Here is a 21,689-nt window from a genome sequence, read left to right as displayed (position 1 = left end):
TTTTTTGTGTTTATTTGCAATGATTTTTATTCAATTTTTTTTTATGTCAGAGTTATTAAAATACATTTCTTATAACGTCAAGCAGCTTTTTCAGATGATTTGTCAACAGAGTAAGAACATATAAAAAATTATGTTTTGGGGAAATTCTAAAAAAAATTGCAATAATGACATTTTTGAATGTTAAGAAGACTTAGTATTATATTTATTTTCAGGTGTCCGAAAGAAATATTCATCATATGACATAATTTTTTTAGTTAACTTTTTACAAATTATTTTACAAAAACACGAAAAAACATTTAGAAATTCTTTAAAATTACCTATAGTACCCCTATCATCATTTTGATAATTAATAAGTAGCCTATATGTTTTGTGGTCTTCTATTGAAAATTGGAATAAACTGTGGGTGTATAGAGTCACCTTAAGAAGCTTACTTATATAGGAATGTCACAGGAAAATTTTAGACTGCAGGAACAAAGGAATGCCATCACTGCAGTGTTTTAACCTTGATTAACGCTGTTTACATTCATTGAACAGCCATAGCATAAAAGCAATGTTCCTAAATCCGAAATGAATCACAGTTAAATCTTTTAATCACAATAGATAGAACACAAATGAAAAATCAATTTTTGGTATTATGAAACACAAATCAAGATCTCCACAGTTAATATACGTGCATTGTGATGGGTCTTTTGTTCATCAGAAAGTCTCTACATGCAATAACGTTACATATTTGTCAAATAGAAATTGATATACCGGTAGGGCTTTTAAATTATTTTTGTTATGAGAAAAATATAGCGTCGATTTCCTCTGAAAGGCACAACAACAATTTATTTTCATTGCTGTTTACCGATATTTTAACTTTACAATGTATAACATGATGTTTGAATGATATTGATTGTAATGATGTATCCTTGAACAGGAGGGACAGTAAGGACTCGTCTATATCAGGTTATCGCTTCGTTCCGAAATGTCGCTTTTACAAGAGTTACTTAAATTTAAGGCACCGTGTTAGAAGTCATAATGCCTTCATTTTCAAACAATCAAAGTTGCCTTTTCATTAAGATGTGGATAACACTAATAGTTTTTAAAGTCTCCTTTTATTTATAATCATAATGAAGCAAGCGTTCTCTGAAAATAAAACACTCAGATAAATGCTATAATGTTTGATCTCCAAAATGAGAACAGTCGGGAATTACTCTTAAGAAAATTCATTTAGTTATAGGCAATTCAACTGAACCAGGTAGCACCAAAACCAGCCTCAGTCCCGCGTGTTTAACGTCTGCGAGTTTTCTTGTTCCAGTTCATACTGGTTTTCCAGAAAGTCGTCTGCAAACATGAGCGCCTGTCGTAGAGCTGTCAGGGCAAGGATGTTTATATCCGTCTTCAGTTGAGTTTCCTTCTCATAATTTTTGACCGGAAGTACATGGGATCTTGGGATAGCGATAATGTCAGCGGTTTTATTGACGGTATCTTCTACGGCACTGCTCGTGAACATTTTGCTGACATCTTTGTTCACTGTTTCACAAATCTTGTCCATCTTTGTTAGAAAAGCCAACTGGGGTACACCTAGAAACCAAAAAGATGGCACAATTTTACACTTGTACAAAATTTAATCTTTGAAGTTTCTCCTGTGTCACAAACATTTTTAATATTGACTAGCCCCTTCTAATTTTTTGACAGACGTTACCCACCTCAAATCACCAGAGACTGAAGCAAATCACACTTACAAAACCATACCTGTCCACCAAGAGACATTTAACACAAAAATTGATTTTTGTATTTCGTTTTAAGTCTTTTAACAATCTCTTTTCGTTAAGGCCCTCAGAGAGAAGTTATTTTCTATATCTACCAGGAGACTTTTGATATCCTTGAGTTCTGTAATACACCCCCCTCCCCCTGCAACCCAGACAGAAATTACTTACCCCTATCTACCACGAAACTTTTCATCTCCATGAGCTTTGTAAAGACCCCCAGAGAGAGAAGTTACTTACCCCTATCCACTACCAGATTTTTGATATCCTTGAGTTTTGAGACGACCCCCTCAGACAGAACATCCAGGGTACTTCCGTCAAGAACAAACACTACCACGTGTATCCTGTCCTTCACCGTGGGCTCTTTGACAAAGCCTGGAGTTTTTGTTGATGCTTTCTCTACAGGGTTAAACTGAAAGCAGATTGACACACCTCTGTTACTTGTATTGTGAGGCTGTATTTTACTTAAAAGATACATTATGTTTTGTTGTTTAACATGTACAGCAGCATTAGAGATATGAAAGATTACAATCATCTTATAGAATCTGTCAAACCTCCGTATCGATGCAAGTGATTCGTGTTTTCTTGAAAAATTTTCAGTGCCCATTTTTTACTGTCAAGCTACATGTACCTGATGTCAAAGTTGTGAACGATTGTGGCTTGACTGTACCATTTGGGCTTTCTTTATCAACCTCCCCCTTGTGCTATTACATGTATCATCTTAAAATCTATCCATATACAGACACATTGATTATTTATCAGCTGAGAAAGTACACAACAATACCGTGTAATGATTTGGGAGGTTTCCGTCCAGAATAAAGCCTAGGTCATCACTTTTGATGGACAGTCCCTCCTCAACCCCCCTTGTGTCACAAATCCAAAAACGGAGGTATTTCTTGGTCGAAGGGTCACGGACGCGGAATTTTTCAAACTGATAAAGAGTTGATTTGAAGATTTGAACGTTCAAAATATCTTTAAGCATTGAATGTTTGACTTAAAGTTTATTTTAAATTGTATCAGAATCCTCGACTCACACTTTTAGTGAGGCTGCTCTCGGCGCTTCCGGTGCAAGCGCGGGAGGATATCCCGCCCTTGAAGATTGAGTTGATGGTGTTTAGGAAGCTAGATTTCCCGGCTCCGACCTGTCCTATCAGTAAAATGTTGACCTCACTGATCTTCATCTCCTCGAGGGGCTCATAATTTGCAACAAATTCTTTTAATTCTTGAAAAGTCTGAAAAATTGTACATGTACACAAGAAACAAAATACATGTCAGTAGTATTTCATCGGATAATTAAAATAATCAGATCATAACCTACTGATATTTCTTTATTTTTTTGATTATTTTTGATATGCAAAGCGCCATCGAGATTGCAATATAATAGTACTATATCTTGTTATATGTTGTGAAAATATGTAGTATAAGATTATTAATTACAGAACAGAACCGCAACAATTAATTTGAATTTTATACGGCAAAACCACACATACAATAATCTTATTTACTGGAAATGAGTGGTTGTTGTAAGTTTCATTTGAAATGTTCGAGTAAAAGTTAATGCAATGTTACTAGTGCATATTAGATATGTTTTGTCAATGGCGTACCTGTGAACTCCAGTCTGGTGAGTCCCTCCAGGGAGATTCGTGTTCATCATCTGGCAATCCATTAACAACAGTGGCAATTTATAACAAGCTCTCATGTATATTGTACACACATTTCATTTCGTCAGTAAATGTACACATATATTTTTGTTCTGAGATACTGATAACAGAACCCAACAACTACTTTAGCAAATGATAAGTATATTTACATGCTACCTCAACTATTGAAGTCATTGCAATATGAATAAATGCATGTGAATTGACAAATTATCTTCATTCACAAACCTGATACACTTTTTCTAACGTTTTCATGATGATGACGTCCATGAATATACTGACATGAATATATACTGACCTTTGACTATCTAGTAATAACAATTACCTTTGACCAGGTAGACCTCTAAATCTGTGACGTTATTGTGACCGTTTGCCACAGACTGGGCAGTCTCTCCTTTCATGTCAAAGCTTTGCCCGTCAAAGAAATCATATTCAGAAAAAAGTTGATAGAAACCGCCCTCTGTTTTTTTTAAAACATCATTTGAGCATGAAGCCAAAGAATGAAACCATGGCCCATGATTGCCTGCTTTAAAATGAGTTTCTCCACGTGTGTAAGGAAACATAACTGGTATCCAGTTGCCAGCAGAATGTAATTTGAACAGAAACGCAGTTAAGTCTGTACACCAGCTCCCAGTACTCCCCCAGCTGTCAGACAGGTACCCCCCGTACATGTTGTTGTCTGTGTTGTAGAAGATGGTCACAGTAGGTCCCTTGTTGTCACACAACTCATGGAACCTCTGGTAGGACATCCCATCACGGCTTACTTTGTATAGCAGCTTAAACTGACTGTCCCTGCCAATCCATTGTGATATTTGTTTCTTGTCTTTACGTGTAAGTAATCCCGCCATGCTTTATAAACTTTAAAACAAATGTGCATACAAAGAAACTGAAGAAATGAATAATATGTAGTCTTGTAACAATTTTGAAAAGTAATCTGTAGTTTTATATATTTTATTAAACGAGTTGAAGGCATCATTTTCTAGTATTTATTATATGAGTATACTTGTTAATCGCTAAGTTAAATTAAAGATACATGTGGTTTTTTTTTGCATTGTGATCATTTCATTCATTGCTAAGTGGTGGGGACTATGATTTGTTAGTAGTAATTAATTCGAATTTAATACCACAGTGTGACTGATATTACCTATGGTATAATTTAAAGGATATTTGAGTCCAAATTCAAGTTTAAAGATAAAAATTCACATTCTTTTGTAATATTTATGTAAAGGTACGGTAATAGTGAACCTTATGCCTTATGTTTACATGCATATCATGCAATAAAACCCAATCGACGTGCATTGATGCGATATAAAAATTTTAAATTAAGTCACAGGAGCTCGTCACGAAGTTTTTGCAACCTTTTATATCTACCACCTCTATACAATATTTATATTGAAAAAACTTCGTGACGAGCCCCTGTGATTAAGTTAACTATTATCAGTAGGATAAAAGAGTAAGGAATATGTTAGGCCTACATGTACGTTATTAATAATATCTAAGATGCATTACATGTACTTAAAAGTTGATATTTAAAATACTAAAAATTTATGACGTCATTTTGATTCATCATGCAGATATGCATCTTAATCATTGATGATATCAAAATACAGGTTTAGGTGATATGTGCTAACGGGCAACTTGCAAGGAGAATAGAAAGAAGAACACGAATAATCTTGCTCCTATCAAAATAAGTTAGTCTGCAACTGTTGGTTGCCTAAACCGTTCATTTGTTATATAGTTCACGTTTACTATGTGAGCTCCTTGAGGTATAAAGTCTAACGTTAAGAAACTACATTGTTCAAAGTAACAATAAAATTATACAAACCGTGCAACTCTGCTACTTTCGTTTCATTTTCTGATTATTCAAGTACGGTGTAACATATCAACCACAAAGGAATACATTTTGCGGGTTGTGTGATAGTTCACGTAGAGTTAACCCCCTTCTGTTACTTTTAAATCCTTTAAACTATCTTTCAACTTTCACAGTAAAGACGGTAAACTGACCATTCTATAAATAGATTGTAAAAGTTTTTTTTGTGCCAGGCAATCCTTAAAACTTATATTTTAAGTTTAAAGACAACTATAGGTAGGTAAAAAATATTTGTGAAATAAAATCCATATATCACACAGGTAGTGATCTAACAATGCTGTCTCGAACAGCCAAAAGACATTTTCACTTTACTCAGTATTAATTAAAATACGATACCAACCTTAGCCTGGCTCATAATATTAATCATCGAGGGAACGATCTTTAAAAAAGCGTTGGACTGTAAATTTTTCTTATGAAACTTCCAAATGATTAAAGATTCATATTTACAAAATTTAACCTATTGAAACTGGAAGATGGAATAACATAGAAAGATGTCACAGAATTTGTTCATTATGTAATAAAACACTTTGGGTGACGAATACCACTATATTATGGAATGCCAAGCATTTTTTTATTCCACATCAAATTACTTGAAAAAAAATTCAACAAATGTTATTAATTTAGGAATTTTATGAATACCAATGACATTGATTCATAAAAAAAATGTCCATATTTGTTAAAAAAAATATTAGCTCGATTTATTTAACTCTGTACTCTTTCTAACTTGACCTAGCATTTGTACATTTGTAAATATTTTTTTTGTACATCATGTACCTTTAATATGATTAATTTGAGAGAAATAAACATTCATTCATTTAACAATACAGTAAACTCCACACAACACTATTTTTGTTGTAAGAACCATTGTAGCAACCTCTAATGATACACCGTCCTCTATCAGTGGTCAGTGGACTGTGTATCATTAGAGGTTGCTACATACCATGATCATCTTTGTTAACAGGTTTACGTGATATTGTCTTTTTTACACAGTTGATTAAATGCTTAGAGAGAATTAAAAGTCTTAATCTGTCATTCTAGATCTGTAAGTAAAACAGTTTAACAGTTCTCTCGATCACAGAATAAACAAGCATTCTGAGAGTATGGCATAAGCAATACACGTCCCCTACCGGTTTGTAGAAATTTGTGAAAACAATGCACTGTTATGCAGAATATCATTTCTTACCGTCTCAACAGGCCAACCCGATAACGAACCCGATTGTAATAATACAAAAAACCCTGTCGATTAAATTTACAACACAATGCTTGATACTATTTTACAGAACTTATTTGTTTGTTAGAAACAATAAAAGGAATGGTCCAAGTAATGCACGATATTATTACTGACAACATACTTTCCTCGTTTATTTGATACAAACCGAGCCCGATAACAAACCCGAACATTAAAAAATTGGAATATAAAAAAATAATTTTCTTGAAAATATGTCAACCAGACGCCACAAAAGTATAAACTTGATCTGTAGTTTGATATTTTGAAGCAGCTCAGCAAGTTTCATATCATTCGTCCAACGCATAAAGAAAAAAACCAGTGGAAAACTGAAGTGGGACAGACAGACGGACGGACGGACAGACGGACTGACGGACGCAGAGGAAAGCTATAGTCCCCTCCGGTGAAACCGGTAGGGGACTCATAATTTAAGTCTTATGTCCTTTACATGTAACATGTAGCAGAACAGATTTATACACGTTGGTTTTTAGGTTTTTCTGTCATAAATACATGTGGCCAAATAAATGAACATTTACCAGTATGCAAATTACATCGAATGTACATTTGTTGCTTTTAACGCCTTCCCCAAACAAAAAATCATATAATTAATCTCTTTTTTTTGTAGCTTTAATTCACTTTTATTTTACTTCATCCTTAATTTACACGAAGTTAACCCCAAAACGTCACAAAAGAAGTTCTAATCGTTTCCTCAGAGAATCCTAAAACGTTTGGGGGCCTCAGTCCTGTTTATTTAACGTCTCCATTTTTTCTTGTTTTAGCTCATACTGGTTCTCAAGAAAGTCGTCTGCAAACATCAACGACTTTCGCAACGCTGTTAAAGCCAAAATGTTGATACAGGTCAGGAGTTCAGATTCCTTCTCATAATTTTTGACCGGAAGTACATGCAATCTTGGGATAGCGAAGAGATCCGCGGCCTTGTTGACAGCATCTTCTACAATTTTACTATTGTACACTTTGCTGACGTCATCTCTGACCAATTCACAAATTTCGTCGATCTTCGTAAGAAAAACTAAGGGAGAAACACCTATAAGAGTTTATTGTTTCAGAGTATTAGCTACTAAAGTAAAATCTAACACTTCGTTAATGAATATACTAATGCACGTTTATATTTATTCACCAAAGAAACGAGAATAATTCATTGCAATAATTTAGATATTGCTTTCATTTTTTATTAAGTGACTTTTCAAAGTTCAAACCTCTATCAATAGCAAGACTTTTGATCTCTTGAAGTTTTTTAACAACGTCGTATGAAAGAAAGTTCAGGTTACTCCCGTCAAGAATGAAAACGACCACGTGTATTTTATCCCTCATTGTTGGTTCCTTGACAAAGCCAGGGCTTTTTATTGACGCCCCAGTCTCGTGGTCAAACTGAAGAAATTGAGTTAACTGAATAAGACACATTTTAGTTAATTGTCATATACTTAAAAGCATAGCGAATAAGTAACAATAAGAATAGAAGGCGGAACTTCACATATCGTGCAATCATTTTCAGAATGACTTCTGAAATTTGCTTCAAAAGTTATATGATTTACAGTAAGAATGACTTCTGAAATTTGCTCGAAAAGTTCTATATTTTTTTTTACAGTGGGATGATTAACGATGTTCCTATTTCCTTACATACCTTGTCATTTTGATTAATACTTCTTTTAAGTTTAAAGTATAAATCCTAGATTATCATCTACTATATAATGATTTCGGTTACTTTTTTAATAACTGGCGTCATTCTCATTTTAAATTTAAAATGTGCTGACTCCTAGAGAATTATGTACACTGTATTTTGTTTTCAAAATTTCTTAGATTCTCCTTAGATTTTGATTTTAATTCTTATTTACCGTGTAATGATTTGGGAGGTTTCCATCCATAATAAAACCAATATCCTCGTTCTTGATGTTTATCCGATCCTTTACTCCACAAGTATCGCATATTCGGAAACGAAGATATTTCTTGGTGGATGGGTCACGGATCCGTAATTTATCGAACTATTAATGGAATATTAATATTGAAAAGAAAAAGTCTATATCTTAAGATATCAATGTAATCGTGCAAAATGAGTATTGTTGGTGCTGAGAGAGAGAGAGAGAGAGAGAGAGGGAGAGAGAGAGAGAGAGCACCTTTTGTGTGATGCCTTTTTCTGCACTTCCGGAACATGCACGGGAGGAAATTCCACCTTTGAAGATTGAGTTGAAGGTGTTGAATAAACTGGATTTTCCGGCGCCGGCCTGTCCAATCAGTAAAATGTTGACTTCCGGAATTTTCATCTCAGCAAACGGTTCGTAAGTGGCGATAAATTCCTTTAATTCTTGAAAACCCTCAAACATAAGACACATATTTGTGTTAGTTTAAAGATAAATGCAAATTGACTTGAAAATATTGTTAAAAAATATGCTAATTCGATGTTAAGACTATATAATTGATATCAGCCCCATGGTAAGCTTCCTTATTACCACATACATTCCTCAGTTTACTTTAAACTATGGATTTTGATTAACCTTTTTGGAAAAATGATATAACTTGCATCAAAAATCTTTAATTCAAAAGCCAAGATAAAAATAAATATCGTTATTAATATATCAATTAAAGCACCTCATTGTTGTTTAAAATTTGGTCAAAATTTTATTTTTTTTTGCAAACAATCCGATAGGGTATAAATGTACTTTATAACATATAAAAGTATTTGAAGAACTTTTCCTTAATGTTATTAAAATCGGTGCTCAAGGACAACTAGTCTAACGATCGAATATTTTATTCTGATGTAGCAAATATGTTACCTCACAAAGTTGTGTAACTCACCTTATTATTCCACTCTGTAGAATCCCTCCAAGGAATCTGTAGTTCCTCGTCTGGTAAACCATCTAAAATTCAGGCACAAAGTCATCAAATAAGAAGATTTTTTGGGCGTTACCTTTTTAATACTATACATACTTCCCTGAGACGAAAATCTCTGCATAAAGATGTGAACATTTTCAAGGTATAGAGCTAATGAATACTCAGAGAGAAAAAATCCACTCATGATTATACATTGTTTCTTACAGAACTTTGATTGTAAATATATTTTTTATTTCTTAAAAACGCTTTCAATGACCTAGATTTAAGGCCACAATATGTGCAATTTTGGATGAAAAATTACATTTTCAAAAAATATAATGCAGTTAACATAGGCAAAAGCTCCAGGGGGATTTCAACTCACGATCTGCGGTTCCAAAGCACACTACTTTAACCACTGAGCTTCGACGACATTAACAGTTTAACAAAACATTTAAATCGCCATCTTGTGACGTAGTGTCTTAAAAAGATATTGATGATATGATGATAATACATTACCTTTCACCAGGTAGACCTCCATATCTGTGACGTTGTTGTGATCGTTTGCCACAGACTGGGCAGTCTCTCCTTTCATGTCAAATCTTTGCCCGTCAAATAGACCAGTTGTTATGCATTTGTAAAAGTTTGACGGAATTTTTTTTTCCATTTTAACATACATGTGAAAACTGTTTAATGAATAAAAGCAAGGTCCACGATTAAAAGTTTGGAAATGTGTTTCTCCATCAATGTGAGGAAATTTTATTGGTTTCCAGTGACCAGCACTATACAATGTAAACAGAAACGCTCTCTGATCTGTACACCATCCACCAGATCTTCCCCAGCTGTCTGACAGGTACCCTCCATGCACGTTGTTGTCTGTGTTGTAGAAGATGGTCACTGTGGGTCCTTTGTTATCACACAACTCATGGAACATTTTTGTTGACCCTCCGTCTCGACTTAATTTGTAAAGGAGCTCAAACCTACTATCCCCACCAATCCATTCTGATATCTTGTTCTTGTGTTTATGCACGAGGAACCCGTTCATATTGTCGAAATGTCTAAAAGGTGTGCGTGATTGTTTAAAACACAATTTTTTCTCTGTCTGAAACAATGGGAAATATTACAAACAGTGTTATTATTTTTTAGCAAATCCACTTTTTAATGAGAGTGTAGAAAGTTAAATTCAAGACTTTATCAATAGATGTAGGAACGCCTTTCCTTACTGTGCACCTTTTAAAAATGTAACAACTTTATAACTTCTTAAAATCTACATTCATACATTTAAGAGCCGATCAATAGTTATCAAATACTTCAAACGATTTGCTTAACTTTATAGAAAAACAAATTAACTACGATGCTCCTAGCTACACTTAAATATTAAATTACCACTAACTTACCAAAATAAACACAACTACTTTCGTTTTGTTTTAACTCACCGATTTTTTAAAATAAGCATATGTACGGTAGGCCAAACTAAACGTAAAAAGGGAAGAATAAATATTTTTGATTATGTACGCTGATATATATATATATATATATATATATATATATATATATATATATATATATATATATATATATATATATATATATATATATATATATATATATATACACACACAATTGTACTTGAGCATTTTCTACCATGATTCTCAAAGTTAAATTTATAAATAATTTGACTCAATCAAAATAAACCAATACAAAAATCTTAATTAGTTAAGGATTTATTTTCCAATTTTGTTTACTTATATTTTGTTACAGAGAAATGTCAAGTTATTTATTACACCTTACTAGTAAAACAGAATTACCAATCGTACAAATTGCCTCTTCAAAACAGTCAATAACATTGAAACATAGTTGACAGAAAAAATGTAATATTCGACGCTATTTTTATTCAGTACCAAACTTTTAATCTTTTTCTTATGATTTGGCCAACGTTTGTTTTTCAGATTATAAAAACCTGTAAACAATAAAAATAAAGATAATTCTTGAAGTGCGAAAGTGACTGTCCTAATCTACTTTTATAACAATTCGTTATGCGGGTCAAAAAATAACATTTAAACAATATTATCATACATCTACGAGACACCAAGTATCATCGTAAAAATAATGGAATTGATGGAAATAACTTTAAAGCATTTTCTTATGAATGTTCATTCCATATTTTTGTTTAAACAGGTAAACTGATCGGGGGTCGAACACCTTTATAGATTTTTCAATAACCCCGTTCGTTAGATAATCTTTATGATGTATAAATAATCCCGAGATGTGTCGGAAAGTACCAATGAAGTAAAATTGCCTGACGTCATGATGTCAGGCATATCTAAGGTTTAAAAGTTGCATTCTCCGAAACAGTGCAGACAGTGTGACAAGCAATATCATGATATTTTACAAAAAGTTAACTGATGCATGTTAAAGATGTCAGCATTTACATTCACAATTTATGAAAATGTTACATGGCATGTAATACCAACAGCGAGCAAGAGTTTTCAAGTAAAATGGACGTTCACCATGCAGTGCACGTGTGTAATCCTGATTTAAAAATAGATCGGCATTCCACAATATTTGAACGGTGAAAAGGGGAGAAGGGGTCATCGCAGCGATTTGTAACATATTGTCTATTGCGGTACAATGTAGGTAACAACTGGTGTTGGATTATCATTATTACTAGAGAGTCATCAGTCTGGATTAAAACAAATATATTTTTATACAGCTGGAATGTTTACTGGAAGAACTAAATCACCGAAGCGGGGTTTGACCCGATTTTCGTTCGGTTGGGATATTTCATTAACCTTGAAAAGGGATCATAACTCGTGTGTCTTACTAAATGTACATTACTACATTTAACAATTACTAATCAAGTGTGTTTTTTAATTCGTTAGATTTCTTCCAAAACATCCGATCAAAAGTATAATATACATGTATGTAGTTGTTACAAAATAAATGTCAAAAAATTTATCTGACCCCCTCCCCATGGATTTCTGCCATTGGTGAGTTCATTCGTTGCGTGAACACGATAGTGTGGACTGGCAATGCCTGTCTGATATGCGCGATATCTTTCGTACGATAGAGACAGAGGACCAGTCTACGCCATAGTGTCTCATTCATAATTTTTGCGCACTGATTATTATAGTTGACGAGTCCGTTATGATCATGCGAATATCCATACGTTTACATCACAGCATCGGGGTTGCCATGAAGGGGGGGGGGGGCTGCTTCCCTCTCCCGATTTTTTTTTGGCAGCTGGCACTTTTCTTAACTTTATATGATAAATGAAAATATCACGGATTTGCCCCCCCCCCCATCCAGTTTTGTATGCAATAAATGAAACTGCAAATAAGGAATTCTAATTGAATTGAAGTTACATTTAGGGTTTTTTCCCATGTATTTGAGAATTCACCCTTTTTTAATTGCTTGTCAAGATGATTTTGATGAAGCTGCCCACACCCATTCATAAACAATACGTGTTTGTATATTTTAAAAATGCCTTTCAAATGATTTTGCATTTTAATATAACAAATACAATTAAAAAAACACGGCTATTTACTCTCCAGCTTTCAAGCTTATATTGACTTTTTGTCAGGGTTGTAGAAGGTAGTACCACCGACCCATTGATTTTTTGTTCTTCTGTTTGTGCACGAGTAATGCGTTCATATTGTCAAAATTTTTGAAAGGTATGCGCGATTTTTTAGACAACCTTTTCACTATCTGAAATAATGGGAATTATTATAGACATCGTATGTTTTTTTTAGTTTCTAATGAGTTTCTAATGAGTTTCTAATGAGAGATTGAAAGTCATGGTAATTTGAAGACTATATCATTGTATTTGATATCGAAGCTATATAAAGAGATTCATGTATATTAAATAAAAGGAAATAAAAGGAAAATATTGAGTTTATTCTAATTAAGCGGTTTTCCTGACCGTATGCCTGTTGAATATGTAACACCTAATTTTCATAAATGCGTATAAATTGATTCATATCCCGGAACTGGTAATTGCTGTTTTAAAGAGAATCAACTTGTAAAAGTACAAATAGGTAAAAAAAAATAGTTAGTTGATTGAGAGCCAATCAATAATTTACTTAAACTAAAAAACATGAAACTTTACAACACCCTTAGTTACCCTAAAATATTTACACCAACTACCTACCAAAACAAATATTGCTACCTTTGTATTGATCCAACTTGATCTATTTAATTAAACATAAGTAAGGTAGCCGGTTTCAATCATAATTTGAAAGAAAAAGTTTAACGGATTTTTTTACGCATTAGGCGTTTAGATACAATGGTACTTAAAAAGTTATGTTACTATGATTCTCAAAGTCATATATAATTGATTTGACTTAATGAAAATAAATTGATATAAGAGTCCTGATTATGTAGTTAAGGATTTATTTTACATTTTGTTGAAATAATACATGTGCATTCAGTATTATTGTGAAAAAGGTCACTAGACATTGTAGACTTGTTGATAAAAATACTAAGTTTTCTGGGTTTTTTTGTTTTTTGTTTTTGTTTTTTTTTTTACAAATTTGAAAAATTTCTGATTTTTAGAAAATCATTATATAAGGGTAAAAAAAAATATGTAAAAATAAAAGCTTTCTTTTTTTTTTCTTCAGAAATTCTCTTTTTTCATAAACCATAATAAAATGTTTAATCATAAGTAAATGTTCAATTGTTTCAGGGGTTTATTGACTGAATTAACATAGAATAGAATTTATCATCACTATTCTTATTATCAAAAAAAGTAATAGACTGTCATGCGCACTTGATAAAATCTAAAATAAAAAAATAAAGACTGCAATCGGGACATATTACCAGTCAAAAAAAAGAACGCTTTATCTGCTTAAAGTAAATTTTAAATCGTTGTAATCATTTTGTGGCATTGGTTTTTTGCCTATATGCAATGTGTTTGAAAATAGTTGTATTAAAACAATTGAAAACCTTTTAGTACTTATTTATTCAATACTATGTGACCATCTACACCTGATTGGATTTCAAATTCATATATTCACAATCTTAGGTTTTATCTTTAAACTGGCTACATCTATTTGCAAATAGAAATGAGATTAAATGTACAATACTATTTCAAACTATACAATCCCATAATTTAGGATCAGACCAATGTTTTGAAAGTCTCAGTTTTTTTGTTTAATATTTACATATCAATCTGTTGCCAATCATACTGGTTCTCCAGAAAGTCATCTGCAAACACCAACAACTTTCGGAGAGCCGTCAAAGCAAGAATGTTTATATCCGTATTGAGAGTAGTTTCCTTTTCATAATTTTTAACCGGGAGTATTTGGGATCTTGGGAGAGCCATGACATCAGCGGCATTGTTGACGGCGTCTTCTACATCTCTACTCTTAAACGTTTTGCTGACGTCTTTCTCCACCAAATTACAAAGTTTGTCTATCTTGGTTAGGAAAACTAAATGGGGTATACCTGGAAATAGTTATAAAACATGAGATTCGAATGTTTCATCCATATACTAGTATGCACTAACAGGCATGTGTTTAATTGATATATTTATAATAACAGGGAAATACATTATCGCTTAAACATATTTGCACTACATACTTTTTGTTATAAAATTATAGTTTACCTGCATTAAGTTATGAAAATAAACTATAAATACACTATAAAATGTAACATTCATATTGAAAATTCTCTGAAAATCATCCATCGTCGAGACCCCTGACCTTTTATTTGAAGATATCGTGATAATTTTTTTCAATTCTTAAGCTATATACCCGGTATGCCATATTCAATTGAAAGACATGCCTGTTTTTTTTAAAGCTATATAAGTTATAAAACTTTCTTCAAGTTGTAAAATTTATTTCAAATCCATATAAACAAATGCATATTATTTCCAATTTCTCTTCATTCCGGTCCGGACTATAAATTCCCCAGTTTGAAATATTTATCACGTCGTTTCACAAACTTCTTCTATAAACAAGTAGTCGGCTCGAAAGCGTGATCGGCAGTTTGATAATGGGATAGCCCATTCGATAATATTTGATGGACAATTTCCATTTCTTTTTCTATTGAGTCATCAAAGTGCTAAACTAATACAAATGAAAAATCTGTCGTTTTCGTCACAAAGTATTTTTTAATGCAGCTCATTATACTGCCAAACTTTGGATCAGGTTTTCAACATAGCAAACATAGCGCTAAAACGATACTTAGAGCTTAACTACAAATACAGAGTGTATTTCGATTTTACGTGGTTCGAACAATTGTTTTATCAAAACGAATCAATCCTTTTACGGATAAGTATTGAATTAATGTACACACTTTTTGATTACGCTTCGTATACTTTTTATCTTTTTTTTTCTTACAGCAGGTTAACTGTATATTTATTTTATGCGTTTCTTAATAATCCACAAATATTTTTACTTTTACTAGATATGAATTTTATTTTGTAATTTGATACTAAATATTTTGATTTGGTTAAACATTTCTTACTGCTATCAACCATAAGACATTTTATCTCCTTGAAGTTTGAAAAGAACCCTTCAGACACAAGTTACTCATCCCTACGACGATGTCTTTTATCTCTAAAGATTCAATAACTATCCTGTCCAACACAAATTACCTACTTTTGTCTACCACGAGACTTTTGATTTCTCTAAGTTTTGAGACGACCCCCGCTGACAGGACGTCAAGGGTACTTCCATCAAGTACAAACACAACCACGTGCATTTTCTCTTTCACTGTTGGTTCTTCCACGAAGCCAATTCTTTTTGTTGAAGCTTCCGAATCGAGTTGAAACTTAAAGTATATATTTTCCTAGGCCTTTCTTTATATTGAAAAGTATAAATTAGTTTGAAATAGTAAAAAAGGCAAAGTTTTGGAACCATAAACAAGACAGGATTGCAGAAAACAAGATGGTTTGAAAAATCTCAGTACCTAAACAATCTTTTCAAACCGGTAGTTTTTGTATAAGACATATATATTATTATAACAGTGACTTGATCGAAAGGGTCAGATCACGTCGAGCTGCCAGGTCTTTAGATGAAACGAGACGCGAAGCGAATTTGATCCGATGATCCGCGCCTGGCAACGAGACGTAATCCGGCTCTTTGGATCAAGTTACTGTTATAATGATAAATTTATTATATACCCTGTCTTTTCAAAAGTTTTAAATATAATTTAAAAAAAAAAAGTGGTGAACTGTAAAATCAGTTTACTCTCTATATAATTGACAATATCAAAAAAGGAAAATTGATGGGTATATAATAAATGCCCATATCTGTACTTACAGTGTAATTGTCTGAGAGGTTTCCGTCAATAAGAAAACCCAAGTCTTCACTTTTAATGAAGACACCCTCCTCCACGCCCCGAGTGTCGCAGATCCGGAAACAAAGGTGCTTTTTTGTAGTTGGGTCACGAACCCGGAATTTGCGAAACTATTTAAGTCATTATTGAGAATTCATAAAAATCATTTTGAACTGTGTTCTATTATATATTCTCGAATATAATGTTTTACAGAGAGAGAGAGAGAGAGAGAGAGAGAGAGAGAGAGAGAGAGAGAGAGAGAGAGAGAGAGAGAGCTAACCTTTTGTGCTGGACTAATATCTGCGCATCCAGTGCATGTACGGGATGACATTTCGCCCTTAAAAATTGTGTTAATGGTATTTAAAAAGCTAGATTTTCCTGCACCAGCCGGACCAATGAGTAGAATGTTGACCTCTGTGATTTTTGTTTCCTCAAAAGGTTTGTAGTTTGCAACAAATTCTTTTAATTCTGGAAAAGTCTGAATGATTGAAGATAAATCAAAACAACAGTGATATGTATTAGCTGACATGCTGACTGATATAGGCGCAAAATACAAGCATACCTATTTGATATGGTTATATATTGTACGTTGAAATATTCTTTAGTGTGACTTTTATGTTTATGCTTGATAATAACAATTGTATTTAAGATAGAAATCGTTGCTCTAAGTAATATGTTTTATCATATAGCTTACTTTTTCTTTTTCTGGAAAACTGTTGTATTTTTGTTGCTCAATTGCACTTTTGATTTCAATCAAATAGTTAGGATATTGTTTTGTCATTTTGGCAGTGCATATTCAGTTACTATTCTGGTGTAAAGATAATAAATATATAGATTGCATCATTGTCAGTGTTTTTTGTAATGACACAAACCTGTGGACTCCATTCTGGTGAATCCCTCCAAAAAGAGTCTAGTTCTTCGTCTAAAGAACCTTCTAGAATAGAATATGAGCATTTTGTTGCACGCGTCCCGCAACACTTATCAAATGACAACAAAAACAAAACAGAAATAAGTACTAATTGGGATACATTATGATTACATGTAAGTTATTAATTTGAACTTTGGTTTGGTTCGAAAAAAGACAAAAAAATCTTTGTTTCTGAAAAAAGTCCTAATGAGAAAAAATTCAGAATAAAGGTGAGATGATTGCTTTCAAGCACAACGATGATTGTATGTGGGGAAAATTTCTTACCTTTGACCTGGTAGACCTCCAGATCCGTGACATTGTTGTGACCGTTTGCCACAGACTGGACGGTTTCTCCTTTCATGTCAAATCTGTGTCCGTCAAAAAGACTCGAAGTGTCTAAATTGTAATAGTTTGACGATGGTTTATTAGTCGTTTTTATAAACGAATACATTGAAGTCAACGAATAAAACCATGGTCCGTGAGTTTTATTTTTAAAATGGGTTTCTTTTATTACGTATGGGAACTTAACAGGTTTCCAGTTGCCAGCAGAATATAATTTGAACAGAAACGCTCTCTGGTCTGTACACCAGTTTCCGGTACTCTCCCAGCTGTCTGACAGGTACCCCCCGTACACATTGTTGTCCGTGTTGTAGAACATGGTCACAGTAGGTCCCTTGTTGTCACACAACTCATGGAACGTCTCTGCTGAACCCCCATCTCGGCTAATTTTGTACAGAAGCTCAAACTGACTATCATTGCCAATCCATTGTGATATTTGTTTCTTGTCTCGACGTGTTAGTGATCTTTCCATGCTTCTATATCAGCTCTCTATAGATAATAATCTCATTAAACAGCACTGTTTCCTAGTTATTTAAGTAATATAACAACAATATTCAAAGTTACATGTATATACAAAAAGTACTTCAAATACTTACCATTAAACTACATTGACATCTTATAATTTGACATTTAAAACTTGCGTTTGTAACTGTTAAAGAAGTACAACAGCAAAGAGCAGTCACAAAATAGCAGCGCTAAGTTTATTTTCCAAACATGCTGAAAGTAATACAGGTAAAACTTGTAACATATCTAAAAGTAATGTTTAATGACAATATTTGTTTTCTAATATTTGATACGTGCGTAAGTGCCTGGATTATACAAATTTGAATTTGAATCTTATTTTTCCGTCATAGCTTCTTGGTATTGAACTATATAAAATGAAAATAATAACTTTTGGAGAATACCTGAACAGTAATCAATACATCTGGTCTAAGAATAGGCAATGCCAGTTAAATCTATGTCAACGAAAAATCAGATATTCGTATTGCAATGGGTTACACACACACCTACACATTATTGTTGGCAATCATAATGATGTAAATATCGTGTCAGAAAGTATTTTTTATATTTGCATGTATCTATGATATTTCTTGTCAACTTTAAATGTTATCAAAATCAAAACATTTTCATTTTGAGCGATCAAATTGGTTTAACTTATGCATTTTAAACATATATAGTAAGACGGATAAAAACAAGTTTATGTTGAACGTGTATAGTCTTTATATTAATAATTAGTGTTTCAAGAAGTTAAAATATATACTATTATTCAAACTGGTTTATGAGTTCCCGAGCCTTCCAATATTATCGTTTTTTGAACTTGAATGACAAAAAAGCTCTGTAATTATCATAAAAGAAACTTCTACTGATTAGAAAAATAAAGTAATACACGACTTAAACATTTCGGCTAATAGTAAAGTCCCAACTATCGCTTTTAAACAAAGTTTTATACAACCTTCTAATAACATCGATTTTTTTTTTACTCAGATGACTAAATGGTGAGAGCAACAGGCGTATCAATAAAATGCAATATGTGAATAAGTAGTCTAGCAACATCATGAATATTAGATGGAGTAGTAAGATATCAATAAGTATTGATAATTTAATAAATTCATCTTTTAAGTACAAGCTTTAGATATTGCATAAGCTTTTCTTAAACATTCCCTTTAAAATTTAACTTTACCAATATATGTAAAAAATACGCATTTTCCTTATTTTTCTGAAAGGCAGAAAGCAGTTTACAAAAAAATTATGTGTAAACAGAATAATTTCATTGATTGCATACAGTCTTTTGAACTAGAATTTTGCCAATCTTATTGTAACAGTCATTAAGCAATTCAATTTAGATAAACATAAATGTTTGCAATTTTCACAAAAATAAATGTTTAACTGACCTTAATTATACAAATATTACCTAAAATATCAGTTATATTTGAATATCTACCTATTTATGGCTACAGATAAGCTACAAATGAAAATAAGATAATGATTTGTCGAAAAAGAAACATATAAAACATACAAAGGTATAAGAGAGAACATTAAAATTTCAGTATATAATCAAACATTATATTTTCCTATTTCCTAAAAAAAACTTCTACCAATATTACAAATAGTGCAAATAAATTCTCTATAAACAAGTTTTACTGTACCACAAATAACATAAAGTGTAGCTTGATTAGGACATGCTTTTCTTCACAAAATGAATATAACTGTTATTTATATCAAAATCTAGCTCTAAGAATCCATATTTTCAAATCCAAAATATAGTGTCAATATATGCAATACTTTAATAAACTTATGAAATCTTTAATCAGCTCCAAATTGATCGCTATACTTTGTGTAGTACATGGTTTGTAAATAATGGTAAATACTTTGTTTAACTTTGATCTTACTATTGGCTTATTTATCTTATATCATGAACAGAGCAATTTAGTTTTAGACCATTGTATCTTCTTGTTTTAATAACAATACTTGTAGTTGCAGTGTCTGATTTAAGCCCTAAAATATTATGTGAGTAATAGTGCTCTTTCAAACAGACACAAACGTGTTAATAATGGACGGTAATGTAGTGAATGGTATAAAATTTGTCTAGCACATCATATTCTTTTTTACATGATTAAATGAACAAAAAAAACAATGCCATACAAGACTAGTTGTTTTTGTAAGGATCACTATCATGTTGTCAATAACCTCGTAGGTAGGGTAGCACGTTTCAAACATAATTTGAAAGAAAAAAAGTTTATCAGATTTTTTACGCATTAGGCGTTTAGATACTGGATGTTAAATTTTCTATAACACACTTCAAATCTGAATCACGGTGTAAATAAGCCCAAGTACAAATGTAAATGTCATCACATGTTTTTGAATAGATTTATTATTGTTCGTTCAAGTGAACGTTCAAACCTACATAACTAATTTGACATGTGCCTTTGAAAAATAAAATTGTTAAATAATATTTATTTGATCTCAAGAATTTTCCCGCCGAAGTTCTGGCACTCTATTTTTAGCTGCGAAAGCGCATTAAATACCATGATTTATATGGCTGTTCGATATATTATTTATTTCCCTGAAAAAGAGCAATATACCAGTTTAAAAGCGACGATAAACATTTTTTTGGATATTGCATGTGTCAGTAGAAACTACTTAGATGAGCTTTAATTTCTGGATAAGCAGCTATGGACATGTTCATCTGAAAGGTTCCGTTTTGTGAACAATCTAGTTACTTACTGCTCTCTACTAAAAATATTGGATACTCCATGTAGATGTATATGTTAAAATGTCTAACAGTTGGCAGAAAATCTTGGAGGAAATGTTGGAAATGAGCTTTTTTTAGTAAGATGACTGTTATGTTACCCCTTTTTCCAAAGAAATAGATTAAGAGATTACGTTTACTATAGCATCTTTTCATTATTTTGCTTATTTAATCTACTCACGTAAAAAAAATTGAAAATAAAATTTTTAGAAATATGTATCAGTCATGGGATCATTTTGCATTTTAAGTCTGGAGACATAGGATATAAATCATCTATTCCACTGTTGTAATTATCATTATTTCCAAGTTAATCAGAACAGGTACAATATTCTTGTATTTAGTGTTTCCAGTAATAGTATATAACCATGTTTTACGTAATGGTTCTTTAGGGCCGAGTACTGTCCAATATTTTTTCATACAGAACTGTTTGAGGCATATCGTATATCGTTCTTAAAACACTGCCATTGAATTTCATTTTTGATTTACCTGAGACAGTCCGATTTTGAAGGATATAAGTACTGTAACTATTGGTAACGTTCTGATTTAAAGAAGCTTGCTTACATCGGAATGTCACAGGAAAATTTT

General features: G+C 32.4%; 3 protein-coding genes across 4 annotated transcripts; all 3 read right to left on the bottom strand.

Annotated features, from left to right (window-relative positions):
* Positions 1 to 660: 660 nt before the first annotated feature.
* Positions 661 to 5,356, bottom strand: LOC105347125 (interferon-induced protein 44). The gene is made up of 6 exons (XM_034451005.2): positions 3,735 to 5,356; positions 3,356 to 3,405; positions 2,786 to 2,983; positions 2,536 to 2,682; positions 1,992 to 2,163; positions 661 to 1,566 (listed from the first exon to the last, which is right to left on the bottom strand). Exons 1-6 carry the CDS (start codon positions 4,255 to 4,257, stop codon positions 1,259 to 1,261), a joined length of 1,398 nt encoding a protein of 465 aa, XP_034306896.2. The 5' UTR covers positions 4,258 to 5,356; the 3' UTR covers positions 661 to 1,258.
* A 713-nt stretch (positions 5,357 to 6,069) lies between these two features.
* LOC117682741 (interferon-induced protein 44) lies at positions 6,070 to 10,794 on the bottom strand. Of its 2 annotated transcripts, none has more exons than XM_066080818.1 (7): positions 10,725 to 10,794; positions 9,847 to 10,429; positions 9,316 to 9,377; positions 8,637 to 8,834; positions 8,358 to 8,504; positions 7,722 to 7,911; positions 6,070 to 7,549 (listed from the first exon to the last, which is right to left on the bottom strand). In XM_066080818.1, exons 2-7 carry the CDS (start codon positions 10,370 to 10,372, stop codon positions 7,242 to 7,244), a joined length of 1,431 nt encoding a protein of 476 aa, XP_065936890.1. In that variant the 5' UTR covers positions 10,373 to 10,429; positions 10,725 to 10,794; the 3' UTR covers positions 6,070 to 7,241. The 2 variants fall into 2 exon arrangements, with proteins under 2 accessions (XP_065936890.1, XP_065936891.1); XM_066080819.1 differs by having other exon boundaries at positions 7,013 to 7,549; positions 7,722 to 7,893.
* A 3,481-nt stretch (positions 10,795 to 14,275) lies between these two features.
* On the bottom strand, positions 14,276 to 18,518 carry LOC117682743 (interferon-induced protein 44-like). Its single transcript, XM_034451006.2, has 7 exons — positions 18,451 to 18,518; positions 17,801 to 18,343; positions 17,481 to 17,542; positions 16,889 to 17,086; positions 16,593 to 16,739; positions 15,930 to 16,101; positions 14,276 to 14,772 (listed from the first exon to the last, which is right to left on the bottom strand). The coding sequence occupies exons 2-7, from the start codon at positions 18,324 to 18,326 to the stop codon at positions 14,486 to 14,488; spliced, it is 1,392 nt and encodes a 463-aa protein (XP_034306897.2). The 5' UTR covers positions 18,327 to 18,343; positions 18,451 to 18,518; the 3' UTR covers positions 14,276 to 14,485.
* Between the last annotated feature and the right edge of the window lie 3,171 nt (positions 18,519 to 21,689).

This window comes from Magallana gigas, chromosome 4, assembly GCF_963853765.1.
Source record: "Magallana gigas chromosome 4, xbMagGiga1.1, whole genome shotgun sequence".
Classification (NCBI taxonomy): Eukaryota; Metazoa; Mollusca; class Bivalvia; order Ostreida; family Ostreidae; genus Magallana; species Magallana gigas.
The sequence above is the reverse complement of the archived record's forward strand: the minus strand, read 5'-3'. Positions and strand labels throughout refer to the sequence as shown.